This window comes from Miniopterus natalensis, chromosome 2 (genome assembly GCF_054644295.1).
Source record: "Miniopterus natalensis isolate mMinNat1 chromosome 2, mMinNat1.hap1, whole genome shotgun sequence".
Taxonomy (NCBI): Eukaryota; Metazoa; Chordata; class Mammalia; order Chiroptera; family Miniopteridae; genus Miniopterus; species Miniopterus natalensis.
In genome coordinates, this window is record NC_142082.1 from 111,371,925 (window position 1) to 111,394,597 (window position 22,673).

At 36.3% G+C, this 22,673-nt stretch overlaps 1 protein-coding gene across 2 annotated transcripts; it reads left to right on the plus strand.

Annotated features, from left to right (window-relative positions):
- The first annotated feature begins 14,294 nt into the window (after window positions 1-14,294).
- Window positions 14,295-22,075, plus strand: KERA (keratocan). 2 transcript variants are annotated; one of them, XM_016215291.2, is made up of 3 exons: window positions 14,295-14,378; window positions 15,881-16,774; window positions 20,577-22,075. In XM_016215291.2, the coding sequence occupies exons 2-3, from the start codon at window positions 15,889-15,891 to the stop codon at window positions 20,747-20,749; spliced, it is 1,059 nt and encodes a 352-aa protein (XP_016070777.2). In that variant the 5' UTR covers window positions 14,295-14,378; window positions 15,881-15,888; the 3' UTR covers window positions 20,750-22,075. The 2 variants fall into 2 exon arrangements, with proteins under 2 accessions (XP_016070777.2, XP_016070776.2); XM_016215290.2 differs by lacking the exon at window positions 14,295-14,378 and adding an exon at window positions 14,393-14,606.
- The last annotated feature ends 598 nt before the right edge of the window (window positions 22,076-22,673 follow it).

A 22,673-nucleotide genomic window follows, 5' to 3' on the forward strand; every position in this document is an offset into this window, starting at 1 on the left:
AAATATTTATTGTCCTTTGGCTGAAAATATTTGGAATTAAGTTGTTTGGCTTGGGAGAAATTTGTGAAATGTATAGTGGAATATGTAGCCAATTCTTTTTAGATTTCTAATATTTCAAATAAAATCTATAATTCTCTACCCAAGGAAGGAAAAATGCTTAGTGGCAGGTATACCTGGCCAAGTTACTTTAGGTTCCAACAGCTTTGCCTTACTTTACAAGAATTCTTTTCTATAAAATGTGTATGCTTGTTCAATTTTCCCCTTCATTTTTTCCCCCCTTTCTAACAATTCTCTTTAGCCTAATTCCAAACAGATGTAAGAATAGCTTTGACTATAATGGAAAATATACAAAGGTGGAAATATTAATCATGTCATTTTGAATACAGGTCTCTTTATAAATAAAACAAAATGCTTGAGCTCCCTTCAAAATTTCAGCTAAATGTAATGAAACTGCTTTGTAGTTGGGGAGGCAAGGAGAAAGGTGTTTTGGAAGCCTAATTTCTATTAGTCCTTTCTTTAAGGTGTTAAGTTTGGTTTCAGGGTGCTGGGACTATTTCAGAGGGCTTCAGTCAGTCATTTGATACTGTGCTATCTCATGGGGCCCAGCGGGGCGTGTTTCCCCAGGCAGAACTGGAAAGTGTAAGCGCTTGTAAAACCTGAATTTGATATTGGTCTTTCCCTTCTGGTACAGTGACATAAACCCATCTATAGCAATAACAATTACACACACACACACACACACAGGGATTGATATGTTAAAGAGTCTACAAAAAAGATCTTTAGAATTAATAGACACACTTAAAATAACGTGGTAGATGTCATTTCATGGGATCTTCATAGTATAAAAGTCAACTATGAGAAAACACAACTATTGGATTTGAGGAAAAGTTCTGATGGTGTAATGTTTCAGTTACAAAAGGTGAGAATTGTTTCAGAGAGGATTTATTCCAGGCTCTTCTAATACCCTAGTACATATTTTGTATTATGCATATAATTATTTCATAATAGCCTTACACAGAAATTGTGGCACAGCATTTTTGAGAGGGTTTTTAAAAAAACAAATTGCTCTTTGGGAGACTGAGTGATGAATGGACAGGGAGGTGGTTTGACACCTAGGTCCTTAGACTCTCTTCTACATCACTTGTATCTTTTATAGCACGTAGCAAGCTACATCATGCCTATTTGTAAGTGGCTATTAACTTACTAATTGATATTGATCTAGATTGAAAAACTGTGACATTTCTCTGCTTAAAAGCATGCTCCAGTGACCACATAATCCTCAAAAACTTTCCCCCAAATTACTTTCTATTCAAATATTTTACAGTTTTTCTTCACTAAATACCAGCTTATGTTAAGGCCAACAGTTATTGCCATCAAATTCTATATTAATTATAAGCAAAGAAAGTTACCAAAAACAATAGCCATGTCAAAATCTTTATCCCCCCCGAACTTTCTGAAGCATTAAATATTAATAGGCAATTGGTACTAAAATTTAAATAAATTAAAATTCTTGTTTTTACTTGACCCTGAATCAATAGGCTCTTTTCCCTGTTTTCGCCCCATTTTGTACATTTAAATACTACTTCAGTTGTATTTTCACCAGTGAAAAAAATATTAAATTATACTATATACAAAATTGTGAAAACCAGTTTAATCCTAAAACTTAAAAGCTAGTGGTGAGATTATTTTAATGCAAAAAACGTTGATAACTTTTCCTTCATACAACCAGCAAGCATCTTTTTAAAAAAATTTGGATGAAGAACAAAAGGCACCAGTTTGGGGCTTTCCCAATGCATTTGCAATCACTTTACTTCTGCTTCCTTAATTTAGCAGATAGAAAGGTTAACTATCTTACCATCAGTGCAGTTTATTTCTTCAGATTCAATAAATGAAATTCACAGTGGTTTCTGGAATCTCCATTACTATACACTGGCATCAAACATAAAATAACAAGCATATTTCATTTGGTTTTATTTAAGAATTACACACAAGAAAAGTAGGTTTGTGTTACACTTCTTCAGCACCTTAGCTTTGGGGCCACGCAATGGCACTGAACATTTTTTTCTTCATAGTTTCTTAGATGACTACTTTCTTAATGCCTCAATTAGAAATGGTAATCATTTTAACAGGAAAAGAAATAGCATCTTATCCAAATTATGAATATGGAAACCATGAATGTGGTCTCCAGACAGGAACATGAATGACTATTCCAACATGAAAAATAGAAAGAGCATTGTTATATAACATCTTAGCTGTTTTTCAAAGACTGTCTCCTAAAGAAAAAGTCAGGTTCTCAATTAGAAGTGGTAGACAAGATGTGTACGTTGCAAGGTTGAATCATTAAAATAAATTGCTGGTTAAATAATAAATAAAACAATGAGATAGGGCCAATAACATTTACATAAATTAAAAGTGCATTCATACGAAAATACAATTTTACAGAAACAAATACAAATAAAAAGGCGCTCATTAACTACATTAAAAGTACTGTGCATGAGGAGAGATAAAAAAGATGAATGGGCTTGGCTAGATGTGGCTCAACAGTTGAGCATCAAGCTAGGATCCTGGAGACTGAGGTTCGATTCCCAGTCAGGGCACATGCCCAGGTTGCGGCCTCGATCCCCAGCTGGGGGCGTGCAGGAGGCAGCTGATCAATGACTCTGATCATTGATGTTTCTATCTCTCCCTCTCCCTCCCTCTCTCTGAAATCAATAAAATATATTTTTTAAAAAAAGATGAATGGTAAAAAAAGGAAAATATCAATAAAATATAATAGAGGTCTTTACGAAAATTGAACACAATGTCGCACACTTGAAGTCTGGCTAAATAAGCAAGCAGGATGCCAGTTTCCTGCTTCCACTGAGACACGTTTGGCATTTCATTAGTCTGCTCCTCCTTCCATTCCCAGTTAGACCTGTTCCTCCCGGGGTTCTGACTCTCCCATTCCTTTTGATAGCAGTGATGTTTAAAAGCTGAATTTTGACAATTACTTTGTTCTACTTGTTTTACATATTGAATTATACTTCACTGCCAAAACAACCACTAAGGGGTCCCCAGGGCCTCTGTTTTGCCAATGAAGAAAGGTGGATCGCCCAAAGCCCAGCTAGTTAGGCGGGCAGCCCTGGAGCCCGGCCTAACCACAGGACGCAGATCCCACTGAAATCCTATGGCCAGGCCACGTCAGCATTAAGCATTTGATTACACATTATATTTAGCTGTTCTTCCAGAAAACAAAACAATTTTACCCTCCAGTGGGGAAACTGCTACAGCAATGTTTTTATTTTAAACTCTTTTGCTTTAATGCATTTTAAATTTTAAGGAAAATACAAAAAAGTCCCCATTCAGGTGTGTGTTTTTTATCCTAATAGTTTAAGAAGTAAAAGAATTTAGCAAAATAAGGAAAAACCTACTTGTATGGAAATAATTAATTGGAATATCCAACCTCAGAGAGTAGTTATAATCAGTGGGACTGAAATGCCTATTGAAATGATAAATATGATAATTATTAATAATATTAAATTGTTTTCTGTAACCAACTCTCACAATGGAGAAAAGAGTTAAGAATTAGATGCTTAAAATTAAAGAACATGGGTAATTTAAAATTATTTTGTTAGGGAGCTCAAAATTGCCTAAAAAGACTATGAGAGCTATCGACAAAATTTAATCCCTCCCCCTCATCACATAAGCATCTATTAAGCACTTATGGCATGCCAGTACATGCTGGTCAGTTGAAAAGCTAGAGAAGCAGGAGAAGGCTGCCTGGCATCAGGAGCTTGCAGCCTAGAAGACAAATATAGAAACAGCCACACAGTGTTTGAGTTGGGTCATTTGAGTCTACATTGGGTACAGTAAATTTTAATAGGAGCACATACTTATTTTTATAGGTGGGGGACAGGAAATGCTGAAAGCCATCAAGGAGAAAGAAGTACTTTATCTGAGTGCATATTCGCTGCACAGATAAATGGTAAGAGGCTTTCTGATAGAGGAATCAGTATGAGCAAGGTTGGGAGTGAAGCTATAACAGTAAACTCAGAAAGATGCAAAAATCCATGTAAAGCTACAACCTCACCTATGGATTCAGGGCAAGGGTTTCACTGAGAGAATCCTGATCCTGCAGTAAGCAAAAAAAAAAATCATAAAAAAAACTCCTGTGCCAAAAAAATCCAATTTAATCTTTTAATCAAACAGTCATATATTCCTGGGTAAAAGTCAATCTGTCTCAACTCCATTTTCCTCAGTAAGGACCTCCCCTTGATTGTAATCTCAGTGAGACGTAGTAGCCCCTAGGTATCTATTCCCTCGGCCTCCTTGTTTTCAGCTTGTTTTCCAAATCCAATCTTCTAGCTCCCTCTCATTTTTTTTTTTTTTGCTTAAAACACCTAGAATTGCTATCTGATTTTTATAGTCTGTAGGAGCCTGGTCAACAAATATATCAATACCAGAAATTCATTATGAACATCAGATTGTTGGGAAGCGTGGAGAAATGCAAGATTGGTTGTTGGTATAGTTTAGGTAAAAGACAGTCAAAATTCTGAAATTACACAGGGATGGAAGTCTGGAAGACTGACCCAGAAAAATGGGACATACCTGTAGGTATCCGAAATGACAGGTCTCCTGGGAGGAAGGCTTTAAGAGACTATATAGTATTGTTATAGAAAAGTATAAAGGAGGTGAAACAGGATTGAAAGGCAAGGTGGCTGCAACTAAAAGGCCATGGAATAGCTGGAAATGAGAGAGTGGTAAATTCAACTCCCAAATTCTCATCTCATGTTTAGGGCTTGAAATATAGGGACTTGATATAATGAGAGAGAGAAACACACACACACACACACACACATACACACATCCTCAACTGTAATTAATGCACTATCAATCTTGTCTCTATAAAACTTTAGAAAACTGATCTGAGAACAGAGGGCCCTGGAGACTGGACTAGGGGTTATGCAATAAGGTCCAGATTAGCGGGAGCGCCTATAATCCCAACCCCACTGAACCTACGTTACTTGCTAAGAAAACTCCACTTTCCTTCATGTGTAAAGCGATTCCTATTTATTTGAAGAAGCTGCTACTCCTTCAACTCAAGGCATTAACTTTAAAAGAACTTCATTATGATCATACCCATTACCCTCAACCTTCAGTGAGTCCCAATTTATAAGAAGATATAGCAACAGAGGATCAATTAGAAAGTAAAATCTAGGGATGAAAATATACTCTAAAGGAAACTATAGACATTTCCTAACTTATATGGGCTACATATTCAGAAAGATAAATTGTGAGGGTACTCAACCAGGCAGAGAGGATGATAATATTATATCAGTCTGAGTTTAGTTTCTTGAGTGTGCTTCCAGAAATTCTGGAATCATTACATTAGTCTAAGCCGCTGGGAGTCTGTCTGAGAGTTTGCTGGAACACATCACATAATGGAACTCAGCGGAAGGCTATATCAAACTGAATGTACACTTGTATTATAAAGGTGCAACATTAAAAATTTCACACAATGGACTTCTTTAGTGGATTTATCATGCCTAATCCACTTCTCCATCTTCACCAAGAATTGAGACAGATATATTGGGGACGGGAGTATCAGTATCCTTTTTAAAAACTTTAGTAATGCTTGTAAGTTTCTGGTGGGAAGGCCTAGCAATGCAAATTGATTCCCTGATTTCAGTGAGGAAGGACAAATCTGGAGTGGAAGAGACTAGGTAATATCTTTTAATTACCAATGCATAAAATAAAAATATTTCCCATTAATAAGTAGAAGGATCAGCATAAAGTCAGAACTGTCTGATCGTAAGATAGCCAATTGACCAGTAGATTCTGAGCATGAAAGAGATATAAAGTTCTCCATGGAGGTATTTGATTTGAAAAGCCAAAAACTCTTCAGAACTGCTTATCAGAGCCTTGGATGTGCTGTTATGATATACGATGCAGAATATCTGCTCTTTGCTGAATTTTTAAACTTCAGTAAAATCATGGAGTACAACTAACTGAAAGAAAGAACATCTTGGCTTAAATAAGTACCTTGCAAAATATATATACACACATTTGTGATATTGTATATATTTTAACCTAGTCTTCTAAAAGCATGAAAAGTCACTACCAGAGTAACTGTGCCCTGAGGAAGAAAATGTAGTTTTGAAACAAAGCTTATAACCAATTCTTGGGAACACAGGGTACTTCTGTGTCCACTAGTGAGAGTGTTTTGGTGTTAAGATGACAAATGGAGAATTTGCCTTTTTTCACCTCACATCCTTCCCATATTTATTTCCCAAGTTTTTGTGCGTATAGTTAGAATAGATGACCTCAGAAAGTGATATGCACACATTTACAGCTGATAGCTCAATTGACTTTTGTTTCTTTTCAGATTTAACCCATTGGAATCAGTAACAATATTCAAAGTACATGGCACCCCGTATTTCTCACACTGGCTCTGATACTTATGAAAGAAGGGCCATTCTGATTTAAAAGATTAAGTGGAAAATTTCAGAGGATTCCATTCCTGCAAAAAAAATAGTAAGTTAATAATAATATTGTTTCAATATAACAATCCAAAATATTAGCACTACCTTCAAAATTAAAAATGCAGGGTTAATAATTCTCAGAGGATTTCCATTTAAATCTACTGTATGATGATAGAAGAATAGTTTTAGAGAATAAAAATGGATTTTCCAAAGTTCAGTTAGATGGCAACCGCTGTTCCATATGTGGTCCAAGTCATCATAGCTTAGTGCCTGGTATGAAGCAACTGGCCTGAATAATGTCTTTTCCACTATTCCAATAAACAAAATTGCTCGAAGCAGTCTGTTTTCTTTCACCAGACAGGAACAGCAATAGAATTTTGCTATACTGTTTCTAGATTGTGTTAACTCTCTGGCTTTGTATCACATTTTAGTTTGAAGAGATGACCATTTCACAAGACAGTTGGGATACAATCTGGAGGGTAAACTTTATTAGCTAGTAACACTGCTTAGACACTTGAATGAACTGGAGACAAACATAATAAATGACCATAGGTCAGAGAAGTCAGCAGTTTAGTATAAGGGTTTAGGATTCCAGGGAAAATTAGGCCATTTCTCCAGTTGCTGAGCCATGTGCCCATTTATGTCGAAAACATGGGGAGTCCCTGAATTTTGGAGGCCACATATCACTACATGTGAGTTCAGTGCTGAAAAGCTCTAAGACTGAGCTGATCCCATGACAAGTAAAGGCTCTCCAGATAGTTGAGGTCACAGTGATCCCATTACTTATTACTCATCCGATTAAATGATCTTTAAACACTGTAAAGCAGATCTGGTTACTAAATGTGGTGTGTGGTAAGCCTTAATAAGAGTATTAAACTCCTAGCTTTCCAAAGCTAAGGCAGGCTATATTGAGCAAATACTTTCTTTTTTAGAAATTAGACAGAATGGAAGGTAAAACAATTATTAAATGTTTACCTCCCATAAATGAATAGTATCTGATCTATCTAGCCCAATAATTTGAATTGCCCAGCAGTGTTAATTCAGCAAGTACTTAATATAAATGGAAATGAAACCAAATAGGCCCTAGTCCTGTGGACCTGCTTCCCCTTCCTTCAGTCATTCATATGACCTCAGGGGGGTTTTCTCTAAGACAAGATGACTGAGAAGACTGTAAATGCAATCAAACTGTGATTGGTATATATGCAGAAACCAATTCAGAGTCAGTTGCTACAACAATGTAGCTCCAATTTGAGATGTCCTGGAGGGACAGTTTGATAAAAAGATAAGGAGAACAAACATGCAAAGTCAATGAGTATTCTCACAATTCCTGGAGACATCATGAGTCTAGCAGGGCTTTCTCAGCATTTTGATGAAATTTGGTCTTGTAAGAGACCTCTTCTGAAGTGCTTTGGAGATGAGCTTAAACTAATTGGCTTTAAGCTGCTCACCTCCTGTTTTCTTAGTATCCTCTGCAGGTGGATGGTGCTAAGGCTAATGTGTTAGAAATCAAGAGGGCTTGAGAAGCTAGATGAAAATCATTCTAGAGCACAGTGGTTCTGGGTAGATAGTACCAGCTCACTCAAGAATCACAGAGCTATTTTTATCTTTATTTTTTTATTAGATAGTGAAAGTCTTCTTGGAGCAACTGACACAAGAATGAGTCATAAATCTCAAAATTGAATAAAAACATAGAGTAGAAATAACAGGATTTACTACTAGTTTCAGATCAATTTTGAAATCTGCATAGCTTCAGGATACTTCAGACACAAAGGCTAAACAAAAAATAAATGAAGATTGTTATTCATTCACAATAATATAATAAATTCATGTTAGCAGTATTAATAAAAATTATAGTTATGAAAAGTACACTGAATTTTTTTGTCAATTTATACCCAACACACACACACACACACACACACACACACACACAGAGAAAAGAGAGAACCAAACCTGGTCATTTCAGAATGAAGCTGAGTGGTATCGATTCTTATAGATCTCCCAATAAGATTATTAGTGCTTTCTTCTTAAGTCTCAAAGTTCATCAAAACACCATCAGATATGTAAGAAAAGCCTCCAATATGAAATATCTCTACAGACCAAGTCAAATCAAGATTTAAAAAAAAAGAAATCAAAGGAAATAAAATATCAAAGGAAACAGATATAAACTCACAATACTACCAAAATCTTACAGATTTGATCTCGTTTTGAATGAGATAAGAGAAGGTAGTAATTACAGGAAACAAAAGAATGCTTTAGTATGGGAGCAACTGAGAACAAAGTCCCAAAGTAAATATATGTCACAGAAATTTTAAAGGTCCAAAGATAAAATTAAGGAAATCTATTAGGAAGCATACACATTTTTTGAGAAGGAAAGTAAAAGAGATAAGAGAATTAGACAATCTCACAAGGAGGAGCACTAGCTAAGACTTACAAAAAAAAGAAAAAAAAAAAATAGAGGGACTATATGGACATGAACTTCCAGATTGAAAGGACTCCTCAAGTACCTAGTGGGAGAGAGATATACACTTCCTCAGGACAGATTGCTGTCACAGTTCAGACACTGAAGATAAAAAAAGGATTCTAAAAATTTTTAGAAGGCAAAAGAAGGTGACATTTTGACAACTGAAAATCACAGATTTTCAAGCTTTTTGATTTCAAATCCCAAGGCAGCAAGACAGTCACTTTTTTAATAGCACCAAAATTTGGAAGGAATGTCACCTTAAATTAAAATTCTATCCAGTCAAAATATCAGTTAAACTGGGACAGAGTGGCTCAGTGTGGATTGAGCACCTGTCCCGTGCACCGCAAGGTTGCTGTTTTGATACCTGGGTTGTGGGTTTGATCTTCCATTGGGGAGTGTATGGAAGGCAGCGACTGATGTTCCTCTCTCACATAAATGTTTCTCTCCCCCTCTCTGTCTCTTTCTCTCTCTCTCCCTTCCTCATTCTAAGCATGTCCTTCGGTGAGGATTGATATATAATTAATATATATTTCATTATATAAATAAATAAATAAATTATATATATATAATATATAATATATAGAATATATATATTATATATATATATTTCTCATGGGCACAGGAAGGGTCTAACACAGAAAATGGGTGAAGGACGCCCAGGACCACAACCCCACAGGCCCAGGGAGCAAGGGTTGTGCCCATAAATGTACTTTGAATGACAGCACTTTAGCAGAGGCAGTGTGATTTTTGTGTATAGTTTTAGGTATGCTTAATGTTTGAAGAAACCTTATAATGAAGACTCACTATGTGAAAAATTTTAATGTCAGTTGCAGATAAATACCTGCTACGTAAGATACAATTGAGCTGCACTTACTTTTATCAAACATAATAAATACCTCTGTGTGGGTTTAAGGGAGGATTCCGATAGCCCTCATTAACTATGAGACAATGAGAATGTGCATAAAAATTAACAATTGTCATTTGCCAGATGTGTTTAGGTTTGTTTGCAACAGCAAGAAAACTAGATTGAAGTAGGAGAATTCCAGGGGAAATATCTTCCAGGAGAACATAGTGAACCTAATGCATCTGATTTTATTTATCAAAACTTTTATAATGTTCTAAGTGCTTTAAAAATGTGAAATCATTTCATCTTTACAACAACCCTATGGAGTGGGTGTGTTTGCCATTATTATTATCATTATTAGTAGCTTTAAATTACAGATGTGGAAATGAAGGCAAAGGTAATTGTTCAAGGTCTCACGGCTAATAAACGGTAGAGATTTATTCAAACGCAAGCACATGTGGCTTTTACCAGCACACTATGTTACCCCTTCTTGCTCAGTGCCAACATTTTTTTCAAAACTGTTCTACAATTCTGTTTGGGATTTTGGAAAATATTAGTGAAATATTGTATATGTATACAGAATATACTATATATAGTTTTATGTAAAAGCTAATACATGTGGTACAGTAAGAATTAAAATAATTTTTTACTGTTTTAGAAGTAAACAGTATTTATATTGCATAATAATGTGTTCAGTAAATATTTATTCAAAGTTTGTGACCTGCTTACATTCAAACTTATTGAAGAGAATCAGGGCAGCAGGGGGTAAGGAGGGATACTAAACAAGTATACTAAATTCTTATCTAATGAAAAGTAATAGATGCTTAAAATGTATAAGTCAAAGAAAAGAAATAACTTTTATTACTTTAAAGCAAGAATATTAAAGTAAATTCTAAAAGAAATTCATGTAGAGCTGAAAGTATGGCCCCTTGAGAGTGAGACTCACACTAAAGTGGGTGTGGTGGGGATTGCCATCTTCATTATCAGTTTTGTAGTACTTTTGGCCTTTTAAATGTATCAGTACTATATTTTAAATGTGTTATATTTGATAAAAAAAATTTAAATAATATATATTAATATGCATGTGTGAGAAAGCTATACGTTTGGGGGGATTCTTTTTCATATTTTTTGTTTCACAGCATTTAGTCAAACAAGGCTGAAATTGATACATTAAGAGAAAATGATTTCTCTTAACAAAAGTCCAGCCCATTGTACGTAAACAGAACCCCTGGGAGCACCTAAGTTGTCCAATCATCATTAAAATAAATGTGTCACAGACATATGCTAGCAAATTTGGAATTCCACCAGAGTATTATGGCATTTATACTACACTCATGCATTGCCTTCTCTTTTAAAACGTCAATGATCTTCAGTAATGTAACAAGATAAACTCCTCAGGCTAAGACAATATAGCAAATACTCTCCCTTTTCATAGGAAGAAGTGGAAGCAAGATAAGCAGAGAGGAAACATTAAAAAGTGCTGAAAAGAAGGGAAAAGTTTAAAATAACAACAACAGCACAACAACATTTTAACCTCAAATTTCTAGAAAGACTTTTCTTAGGTAGTTCAAGATGCCTACTATCACCCTCTCTGCCTAAGGAAATTTCTGGGCCTTATTTTTCTGATATGTAAGAGAAGAGAGTTTAATAAAAGGATATATAAGTTCTCCTCGAGCTTTAACTTTTTTCACTGTTTGTGACATATTCACCCCCTTTTTCTCGTCTGATTTTCAAACAACTCTTCCTAGCAGTCTGCAGGGCAGGTGCTTCACGGGCAAGCCCAGGCTCCCGATGGTCAAAGAGTCGGTGCAAGCTCAAACAACTGGTAAGTTGTACAAGAAAAACTCTAACAGATTTTTTTTTTACCATATATCCAAGGGTCTCCACTATGTTTCTATTTATGTAACTATGCTGATCAAAAATTCATGGCTTTTAAGGTAATATTTATGCCTATGTCTTTATTTGTTCATTTACTCATTCAGTAAATATTTATTGAATATCTACTGTGTCCAAGGCTTCATGGACTTCTAAAATACCAACCTGTCATTAGAGAGACAATCCAAAGCCACATCATTACACCTTCAGCCTCCTTTCTCTCATTTAGCAGAGTTAGATAAGACTGGAAAGAGTTATTAATTCTTAAACTCAGACATTCTCACCATTATCTTAATTTAATTTACTGAACTTTCATTAAAGCAGTTCCAGTGAAAAATTTGTCTCCATTCTTCAAAGAAAGGCAGATTAGATTGCTATAGGAAAAGTCAAGATATAGATAGAGATTATACTAACAGTGGAAAACATTCTGTGTTTTTAGTCTGGAAACAATGATACCAAACCTGGGAAGCATTGTAGATGGTCATTTTTATTTAGATCATGTCTCTCAGGATCCTTAAAATGTGATTGTTATCAGATGCTCACAAAATGAGAAGGAAAAGTTAATAATGATTTCCAGATTTCTGGCTTAGGAGACTAAATAAGATGATAGTGCCACTCAAAAGTATAAAATAACAAGAGCACTTAGAAGTAAAGGGAGATAATAAATTTCAGTTTAGATGTGTGTCTTTGAGACATGCAGCAGGAGATTTCTAGAAAGCAGCTATAGAGCCACCTTGGGGGTCAGGTCTTTCAGAGGCTGGGCTGGAGGGAGGTACTCAGGAGCCATCATAATAGAGGGAATGGTGAAAACCATGGAGTAACACAGGGAATGTGTATACAGCAAAAAGAGCACAGAACAGAGGACAGAATCTGAAAAAGCTCTAAATGCTGGAAACACTTTTACAAATGTTAGAGGAAACAGACAGCTTCAAGACATAGGCAAAGAGAGGTCAACAGAAAAGGGCAGGAAAAAACTGAGAGACTGATGTTAGAGGAACTAAAAGAAACATTTAGTCAAAGGGGAGGGTCAGCATTCTAAGAATCACAACTCAAGTAAGCTAAGCACTAACAGATTTCAATAGGTTAGCAAGGAGAAAGATTATTGCAGATTTTTATCAGCAATTTTAGGGAAGTGGAGAGATGAGAAGCCATATTTTGGTGGGCAGATCATGGACCGAATGGTGAACAGGAAATAAGATTGAAGGCAGCCAGCCAGTATACTATTCTAATTTTCCTACAATGGATATGTAGAGACATTTGTGAAATACGGTTAAGAAATAACTGAAATAAATTTCCCTAAAAAAGAAAATAAAGAAATAAGGGAATAGCTGAAGGGGGGCTGTGAGGACTTGAAGATCATCTGTTCTTTATGGCCTGAGGGTTTAGAAAATGATAAAAGAGAAAGAAAAAAATGATGTAGAGATATCATTGTGAGAAAGCAAATAACATTTTATTTTTTTCTTAAAATATGATATGAGTGTCCCTGCAAAGCTATGAAGAGATCATATCTCAATCAGAACTTAGTCTCTCAAAGCTCTTAAACTTGAATGCATTTTCCAGTTGAGAGAGTAAGGCTAATATAAATAAAGAAAGGCTTACATCTCCCTAATCATTTACCACAAACTACCCCTGTGAGGTAGTCCATTACTATTTTACAGATGACAAGCTGAGCTCTAATTGTCCTGACAATGGTTAGGAGGGAGGAGGCAGGGGGCTGGTTCAGAAATGGTCCTTTGAGCCTAATGCCCTTTCCTCTGCCCTGTGCTCTATCTTTCATAAGACTTACGTGATTAGTGTTGAATGAGGCATATCAATTTGGCTTCCTATCTCCAGGATAAGATAGATTTTGAAAAACAAAATTACAATCAATCAATAAAATAATGTCTGAAAATACATGTTTTTGTGGTTTTTTTTCAAAAATCTGTGTCTTTCCTCAAAAGGCACAACAATTTTTTCCTCAGATATAAAAACTGGAAGACATTATCTTAGATGTATGTCTTAAAGAAAAAAATAGCAGTGAAACAGAATGTCTTGTAATAAACTAAATGTAAAATGTTTGTTATGGTGAAAAAAAAATTTTTTTAAGTATTTGGAATAAAGCTCCCAGTAGGAATTAGAGATAAAAAAAGTATCTATATAAAACAGAACTTAACACCATGGTTAGTGCCAGCATTAGGTGTAGCTTCCCAGGTTTCATTTTTAAAAGTTTTAAATAGATTTTTTTTTATCTCTTTTTTTCCTTAAGCAAACACAATATATCTAAATAGGATTCCAGAATCTGTTTTATATGAGAAACAGACAAACAAACAAAACATAGTTCCACATACACCGAGAACATTGGTCTTTATATTTTTGTATCCCATTTTTTAAAAAGATCTTCCAGGAAAAATTGCTTTAAAATCTCTTTTGCTACCCTTGAAACCAAAACTGCCTTAAGTTGCCTGCTGATGAATCAGGTCTAGATATCAGCACATTACAGCATCATTGGAGCTGTGACTTCAGGGTGAAAATCGCCCTGAATCATTGTTACAGGTCCTTGAGGTTAAAGTGAGTTTCCTGCGCTGGGCTGCGTAGGTGCTGAGGTGCTCTGGTTGTTGCAGGGGTTAAAGTGGGAGCTACTGATGCCTGTATATCAGGGAGGATTCATAAGAACACGACAGTGGAGCCCGGGTCAATCCATTGCTGTGAATGAGCAGTGACCAATAGAAAGGGGGGAAGAAAATCCAAGAAGGCTGAGGTAAGCGGGCTCCTGAAGCCCTGTCAAAGTGGAAACAATAGACCCAAAGGTGTTCATGGCGACTGCTCAGAGTAAATTTTATTTGTTCTCATAGGAGGCTTGACAGCATGAAATAAAAACAAATTACTTTAGACAAAGTTTTTTTTTGTTTTTGATTTTTCTTAACTGAGTTTTAGAAAACTTCAGACCCAGACACAGGACTCAACGATATATTTCCTGGACAGCAAGGTAAACTCTTTTGCACTTTTTAAAACTTAAAGTTAAGAATTTGAAGTTCTGATCCATCAGAGGCAGGGTTATTGCTTCAATAACTAAAACAAATCCCTATTCTGAAAAAAAGAGAATATTTTTATGTCTCTGCTGGAAGGGGACCAGAGCAGCATTTTGCAATTGTAAGAAATTTGACAGCTTGCGGAAACAGCTCTGCACTTGTCATTTCCCTCAATTTAGCAGTAAAATTGAAAGATCAGCATTTCATTAGTGATGCTGGTTTGTTTTATCTTTTTTTTTAAAGAATCAGTAAAATTTACTCGGTCCTTATTATCTAGCAGTTGAACTAAATGTATATTGGTAGAATGTTACTGATATGTATACATATGTATTTTTTCCTTCTAAAATAATTTATTGTACCTAAAATCTTGTTTATATTCGATGGGAAAGGTTCATGTTTTTGAGATGGTTCATGTATCAGTAAGTGTTAACCTATTCTTTGTTAGCAGCCATACCGAAAATACGAAGCTCTGCCTGCATCCTAAACATGGTTTTTGTTTTGTTTTGTTTCTTATCAGCCATAGAAATGCCATAATTAAATACAGTATTTAGCTAATTGTGATATAGAGAGAGTTCAAAATTCAAATTTCTTGGCTGTACTTGGTTCTGTATGTATCATATTAGAAATCTCTCCCAGCACCCCCAAATAAAACTTACCTGAGAAGCTGAGCAACAGAGTAAAAGATTAATCACACACTTTTCTTCAGATCTTAAAACCTTCCTCAAAACAAACTGCTAAAACGTTCCCTGATTGCTCTTTTTTTGGTTCAAGGCCCAGAGCCTGGGAAATCTCATCCAGATGTTCTGCTCATTTAGGAATAAAAGTAAAAGCATATGCCTGCTTCCTAGGAACAACACACATTCTCAATCTGAATTATTTAAAGGTCACTTTTTCGTTCTCTTGTGTTCAACTCCAGATTTCGGTTAACTTCCTTGCATTAAATAGCTTGAAATGGAAAAGCACTTAGAACTCCTAAAATTTGCTTTTCAGTTTTCATTGTGATTGGGTTAAAACCAGAAAGTTACAAGTTGGTGAGTCAGTTTCAGTGTTTGCAAAATGCTTTGCATATAGTGCCTAATAAATAAATGGGTATAAATTAATATCTCTGTATAAAATGTTGATATGTGTTTACTGTCTGCTCATAAAAGCAATGTTTCCTCATCATTCTGGTGCATGCAGTTCCCTAAAGATCAAGATCTTCAATACCTAACCGCCGTATCCTTTATTACAGCTACTATAATGGCAACCACAATCTGTTTCATCATCTGGGTGGTATTCGTGACAGATTCTGTGTGGACTCGAACTGTGAGACAGGTCTACGAGGTCCACGACCCAGAGGATTTTAATGAGCAAGACTTCGATTGCCCCAGGGAGTGTTTCTGTCCCCCCAGTTTCCCTACTGCTTTGTACTGTGAGAACCGTGGTCTCAGAGAAATCCCTGCTATTCCTTCAAGGATCTGGTATCTTTATCTTGAAAACAACCTGATAGAAACCATTCCTGAGAAGCCGTTCGAGAATGCCACCCAGCTGAGATGGATCAATCTAAACAAGAACAAAATAACCAACGATGGCATTGAAAAAGGAGCCCTGAGCCAACTAAAGAAGCTGCTTTTCTTATTTCTGGAAGATAACGAACTAGAGGAGGTGCCTTCTCCATTGCCAAGAAGTTTAGAACAATTACAGTTAGCTAGAAACAAGGTGTCCAGAATTCCTCAAGGGACTTTCAGCAATCTGGAGAACCTGACCCTTCTTGACCTGCAGCACAATAAGCTCTTAGACAATGCCTTTCAAAGGGACACCTTTAAGGGACTGAAGAACCTCATGCAGTTAAATATGGCCAAGAACGCCCTGAGGAACATGCCACCGAGGTTGCCGGCCAACACAATGCAACTGTTTTTAGACAACAATTCCATTGAGGGAATACCAGAAAATTATTTTAATGTCATTCCTAAAGTGGCCTTCCTGAGATTAAACCACAACAAACTGTCAGATGCAGGCCTTCCCCCCAGAGGTTTTGATGTGTCATCTATTCTAGATCTTCAGCTGTCCCACAATCGACTCACAAAGGTCCCCCGGATCAATGCTCATCTGCAGCACCTTCACCTGGACCATAACAAAATCAAAAGTAAGTGACATCAGAGGCCCAGTCATTAAGTTTATTCTGTATCTTTTTTTAAGAATAGCAATTCTGTTGACTCCTGGCCCCCAACTAATGTGCCTTTAGATTTTTTAAAAGTGTATTTTCTCAATGTTTAATGTGTATTGCATTTTGTATCTATTTACAGATAGTTTCAGTGGACTGAAAAGTTTCTATCTTCGAATTGCAGATGGCAAAGTGGACTTTACTATCCACAGAGGGCTATTATCAGAGAAACTAAATGTCTCTGTCTCCTTTAACTCCAAGGAGATTCTGATATTCCTGACTCACCAAGTAGACTTATTTAAGAAAGCATCCCGGGCACAACCTTGTGAATAGTAGCAGAAGGAACATGATTAGAGGTTATCAGGACGGCACCTTTTTCCTTAAAACTGTAGGGCAGCTGATGCCTGAAACCACAGTCATTAGAGTCTCTGCTTCAGGTCAGTGGGTTTCTCACACTTTAGTGTGCACAGGCTGGTGGCTCCACCTCTGATTTTCTGATCGAGCAGGTGTAGATGGGACCAGAGACTTCTCATTTCTAATGAGTTCCCAGGTGATGCTGAGACTGCTGCTTTGGGAACTCTCTACTGGGGACCAATGCTGTAGTTGAAGGCTATGCTCAATTTAAATGAAAACAAATGTCCCTGGAAGTTGGCACCTCCTTAGAACTAATGGCAATCAACAAAATGAAACACCCTCTCCTTTCCTGAAAATAGCTTTTGATAAGGTAGCGTGAGATGAGTGCCAAGTGCCTTGGGGGCAGAGGTGCCATCAATGAAAGAAGTAGTTATAGAAAGAAGAGGCTGGAGACATTAAAGGCAAATTTGGCACCTTCACAATTATGCCTGAGATCCGGCTGCCTGTGGTATAGAAACACAGCCACGGGGGCATTGGTATCAGCCTGGCACCTGGCCATGCGCCCTCAACCCGGCGCAGCCCTTCAGGAAGGTCATCGTGAGGAGGCCTCGCCTGAACAGCCTCCGCGAATGCAAGCCCACTGAGAGAATCGGTCAGGTGGTCTGTAGGAAAAGGACACAGAGAATTCTCAGAAGGTTATGTTGCCTGGTTATTACAAACTAAGATTTCCTTTAAGTATGTAATCGCACAAACATCCCATATTTATAAGAACAGACAATTTTCTACTGGGCACCACTCAGCTATTCAAGATCTGTTCGGTTTTTCTAACAACACACTTCAGCATAAAATCCGGGAAGTGATGAGCAGGCTGCTGGCACTGCAGCTATTTTTCCATGGTGATGGGACATGTTTTAATCCTGTCATCAAAAGCCAAGGAAGCAACAGAAACTGTTCATAGAATCTGTTTCACTGAACCTGATAGTACAACAGCCAGTATTGACCTAAATATGTGCAATTTTCTGATGAAAATTCTGTACTTCTACAGGTGCATTCCTTATCAAAAGCCTCATAAATATTTGATGTGGGGAGTTAATTTAAAGTGATTCCATATAAATCCCTGCTTGTGAATTAGGGATCCCCTGGAGAATTTGATAATGAGGACCTTTAGGAGGGAGGTGGCAAAATTCCACACGCAGGTGGGCACATATGCCAGCACTTACATTATTATACAAAGTTACACAAAGAAGAAGACTCTGTAGTCCCTTCATTTGTGTTTAGAATGTTTTACACAGTGTTTTCTAGTGTATTTCTATTTTGCAATTCTTCTCATATCTTAGGGTGTATCAGAAGCACCTGGAGGGCTGTGTGTCTGACTCAATAGGCCTGAGGTAGGGCCCAGCCATTTAGTTCCCAGGCAGAGTATTTATACTGCTGGTCCAAGGACCACACCTAGAGGACCACAAATTATCCTTAAAGGAGCCTTATTTGCTACTATTAGGAATTTTTGAAGAAAAAGAAACTGAGGCTCAACTAGGGAAAGATATTTGCTAAGAACAAAGTGCAAATATAATAGCAGGAACGTGAGCCCAGGGCTTCTCATTTTAAGTATTTTTTCCCCACTCGTACGGTATAATCACAGCACATTTTCTTCAATTCTGAGAATACAAAACTTGAGAAAGATGTCTGTTAATAATTTTAACAGCAACATCAACAAAGAGCAATTGACTTATTTGCTTTGTAACGTAGATATAAAGCATGGTCATTTTTATATTCCAAGTAAGTAAATTTAAAATGAGTCTTTCCCTGGCTAGAATTATTGGCTCTCCATTATATCACACTGTGTTATAATAATTTTAAAGCACTTAGTTCTTCTGGTCACATAATCTACTCTAGTTGTTAATAAAGTGGTTTCCAAGAAATACACCTTTTATATGAAGAGTTCTCAAAATTTACGCAACAGTAAACTTGCCTTATGCAGAATGATGGCAACACTTTTTATTTCTTCTGAACACATGAAGGGACTTTAAATTTGGCAAAATGCTATGTGTTGAAATAAGTTACTTCTAGGTGGCCTCTCAGAAACATCATAATTAATTTATAAAATATAACTAAATCTAGAACACATGTTTTTAATGTTCCATTGATTCACACAAGCATTGATTATGGGAGGGAGGGTGATAAAGAAGAGGAGAGAGCACATAGAAGGGACACAGTCTCTCCAATCAGCAAGGGACCCTGCACAGGAGGACGGGGCTAGGCTGGGACCCAGCTCCGGCCTCGCTTGCCCAAATACCTTGTGTGCATTACCTCCCCTGTCCTAACTGCCATTCCCATAGCACCCAGATGTGGAGAATGATATTGCTTGACAAAGGTTGTGTGATTATAATGGTGATAATATACGTGAAAAAATAACTACAAACACAAAGCTGTTGTTAAAACATGACTCATCTTTAGTTCAGTTCACAAAATGGCATAAGAGCATAGCAAAGCAACCTCACTGTAAGAATAAAATCTTTCAGTACAATATAAATTCCCATTGCCCGAGTCAGGTGGATCTCATCTTCTAAGGAAGAATTCTTGCTCTAAGTAGTTTCAAATGAGATCAGCTATTATACTTTCCTGAATTTTGCTAGTTTAAATAGGCCTTCTCTCCTGAATGCTTCTATATCTCAGTAGGTTCATTGATGCCAAGGGCTCTGATCCAAGGCAGGTGTATAATTTCTCACATCCTAACCATCTGAAAAGGCTGATGGTATATTTCCTGGCTTGAATTCTTTGTAATTCAATTCTTGGCAAATGTTTCCTTTCTAATTAAATACATTTAAGTATAAAGATTCAAGTTATTTTTATGTGTTACATTGCACACTTATGTTGATTGTACTTTTTAAAAAAAATCTTGTCACTATATACTATTAATTTGAAATTTTGCATTTTTAAGGTGATTTTCCAGCACTTTCTCTAATAGACTGATTTCCCACCTACACATTCATCCATCCATCCACCCATCCACCCATCCACCCATCCACCCATCCACCCATCCACCCATTCACCCATCCACCCGTGCTCCTACATATTCTTTTCGTGCCAACTCTGAACTTTTGCCTCTAATACCCTAAATCTCACTTGTCTCAGTCAATAGTAATCTAAGCATGCCTTATACCTTGTTTCCATCATAATATTTAACAATGTGTCCTTTTTAGTGCTTCCTACCAAGTATAGCAGAATATGGGGTGAGATGCCCAGTTTTTCAGGAACACTTTTATAAAACAGATATGCACAACCCCCAACTTACACAAAAATGGTTTGTATCTGCCACTTTCTAGATCACAAGACTGGCTCTCCATAAGGCTGTTGTAGTAGTTTCTTGGCCTTCCCTCTCTTAGTCTCTTGTGTTCCAATTCATTCACCCATGCTATCTTTGTCTCCCTAGATGTGAACGTCTCCGTAATATGCCCTACCCCAAACATACTGCCTGCAGAACAGGATTTCTTCATTTACGGACCTCATTTGAGCTACCTTCGTCTGGATGGAAATGAGATCAAACCACCAATCCCAATGGATTTAATGACCTGCTTCAGGCTCCTTCAAACTCTCATTATTTAAACACATTTTCAACAATAGGAGATTGGTTTAATACACTGATATTTCTGATATGAAATTTGGATAACATTCATAGGTTTAAAACAAAAATCACATTTCCAGTTGCTCTTGGCCACCATTTTCATCTGTGCAGTTTAGTTTTTCTACTCAAAGGTGCTTTCACCAAAGATACATAGAACAGCCAACTTTTTCCTTTTTTTGAAGAGGAAGAGAAGCAGGGAGCCAGAGGGAGAGAGAGAAACATCCATCAGTTGCCTCCCTTATGCGCCCCGACCAAGGATCTGAGGACCCAAGCTGCAACCTGAGTATGTGCCATGGTTGGGAATTGAACCCACAACCTTTTGGTGTACCTGACGATGCTTCAGCCAACCGAGCAATCCAGCAGGGCCTGCCTACTTTTTTTTTAAAAATAAATAAAACAGACACAGAGTTAAGTAGTTTATCAACTCAAAGATAATTCTTTTTTGTCTCTTTCACAGCTTATTAATACCAAGTAATGCAATTGCATTGGTTGTGCCATAGAATGAACATATTTGTTTGAATATGTTCAAAATTGCTTTTGCAGACAGTATAAATATAGTAACCTAACAGGAGATAGGGTGAGCTGAAGAAAATAAAAAAAAACCTTTTTATCATAATTATAAAGAAATAATTAAATTCAGATAACTAAGTAGCTTTTGTAGGTGAAAGTTTAGTATTTAGCTCAAGAATGGATATGAAATACATCAAATACTTCTTAATGAGAGAGTTTTAGTCATTTAATACCAAATGACAGGGCAACAGCCATTTTTAGTTTACTACTATTTTTTATAGCTGCTGTTCTTAGGTATAGTACAATATCCTCCAGCAATTAAACTCCTTGGTTTTTACATTTATTATAACACATTTCTGACAGAATCTTAGTATTTTAACATTTGAAACCCACTTGAATTGTAGCATGCAACTCATATATTTGTCAGTGTTTTATTGGATTTTTTAAATAAAAAGAGTAAATACTTTCCAACAAAACAGAAGTAAAATATTTATTTCAGATTTATTTCAGGGGCATTACTTACAAGTTTTGTTAGAAACACATTTTAATAGAAAGTGTTAGAGTAACAATTATTTCCATTTTTCTACCATGGATGTATGCAAACATATTTTCCCACTTTCTTTTTTCTTTTCTGCCAGTAAACATGAGAAGAAATTCATACTCCAAGTACCTGACACCTGTTTTTCTTGAGTTAAAAAAGTAATCCAGGGTTTTATTAAGTAACAAAGTATAGTTTACTTTAGACTTCTGATTTTGTAGGACATATGCTATAAACAATAAATATTCCATAAGGATTATTGCATGCCTTTATATATTTTTCCAGAATGATATTCTGAAAATTCATATAAAATTTGATATATTTCCCTAGAAAAATGAATGTATATATTTGTGAAACGTCAGACTAAAGAAAGTCCAACATATTATTTTACCCCAAACCTCTCAGAAATGTAATACATTGTTCTGTAATGTGACTTCCCAAGTAGAGAATAGAATGTGCAGTATTTCTAACTTATTTTCACACCAGAACTTATTTGGGGGGTGGGAGGAAAGAACCAACTAACACACCTTGAATGCAGTTTTCAAAATATAAGAAATAAAATTAATTGACATTAAGAAAAATAATATTTTTTTAAAGACTTCAAAGCACATAAATAAAACTATGTCACATACAATTATGCCATAAAATATAAGCGATTGGGTATCATTAGGCTGGGGAAAAAGAATATGTTGAGAGAAACATAATAACTTCAAATATTTGAAAACGTGCCATGTGAAAAGGGAATGAAACATATTCCAGGAAGCCCCAAAATGAAGAGTAGAGCATACAGGTAAAATTTAGTATGAGACATACATTAGCTCTGGCCAAGAAAGAATTTTCTAATAGTTGTTAAGAGT

Coding starts and splice junctions, on each gene's coding strand:
- KERA (XM_016215291.2), top strand. CDS start 15,889: ATGGCAACCACAATCTGTTTCATCATCTGGGTGGTATTCGTGACAGAT. Junction 16,775..20,576: donor GGACCATAACAAAATCAAAA/GTAAGTGACATC, acceptor TTGTCTCCCTAG/ATGTGAACGTCTCCGTAATA.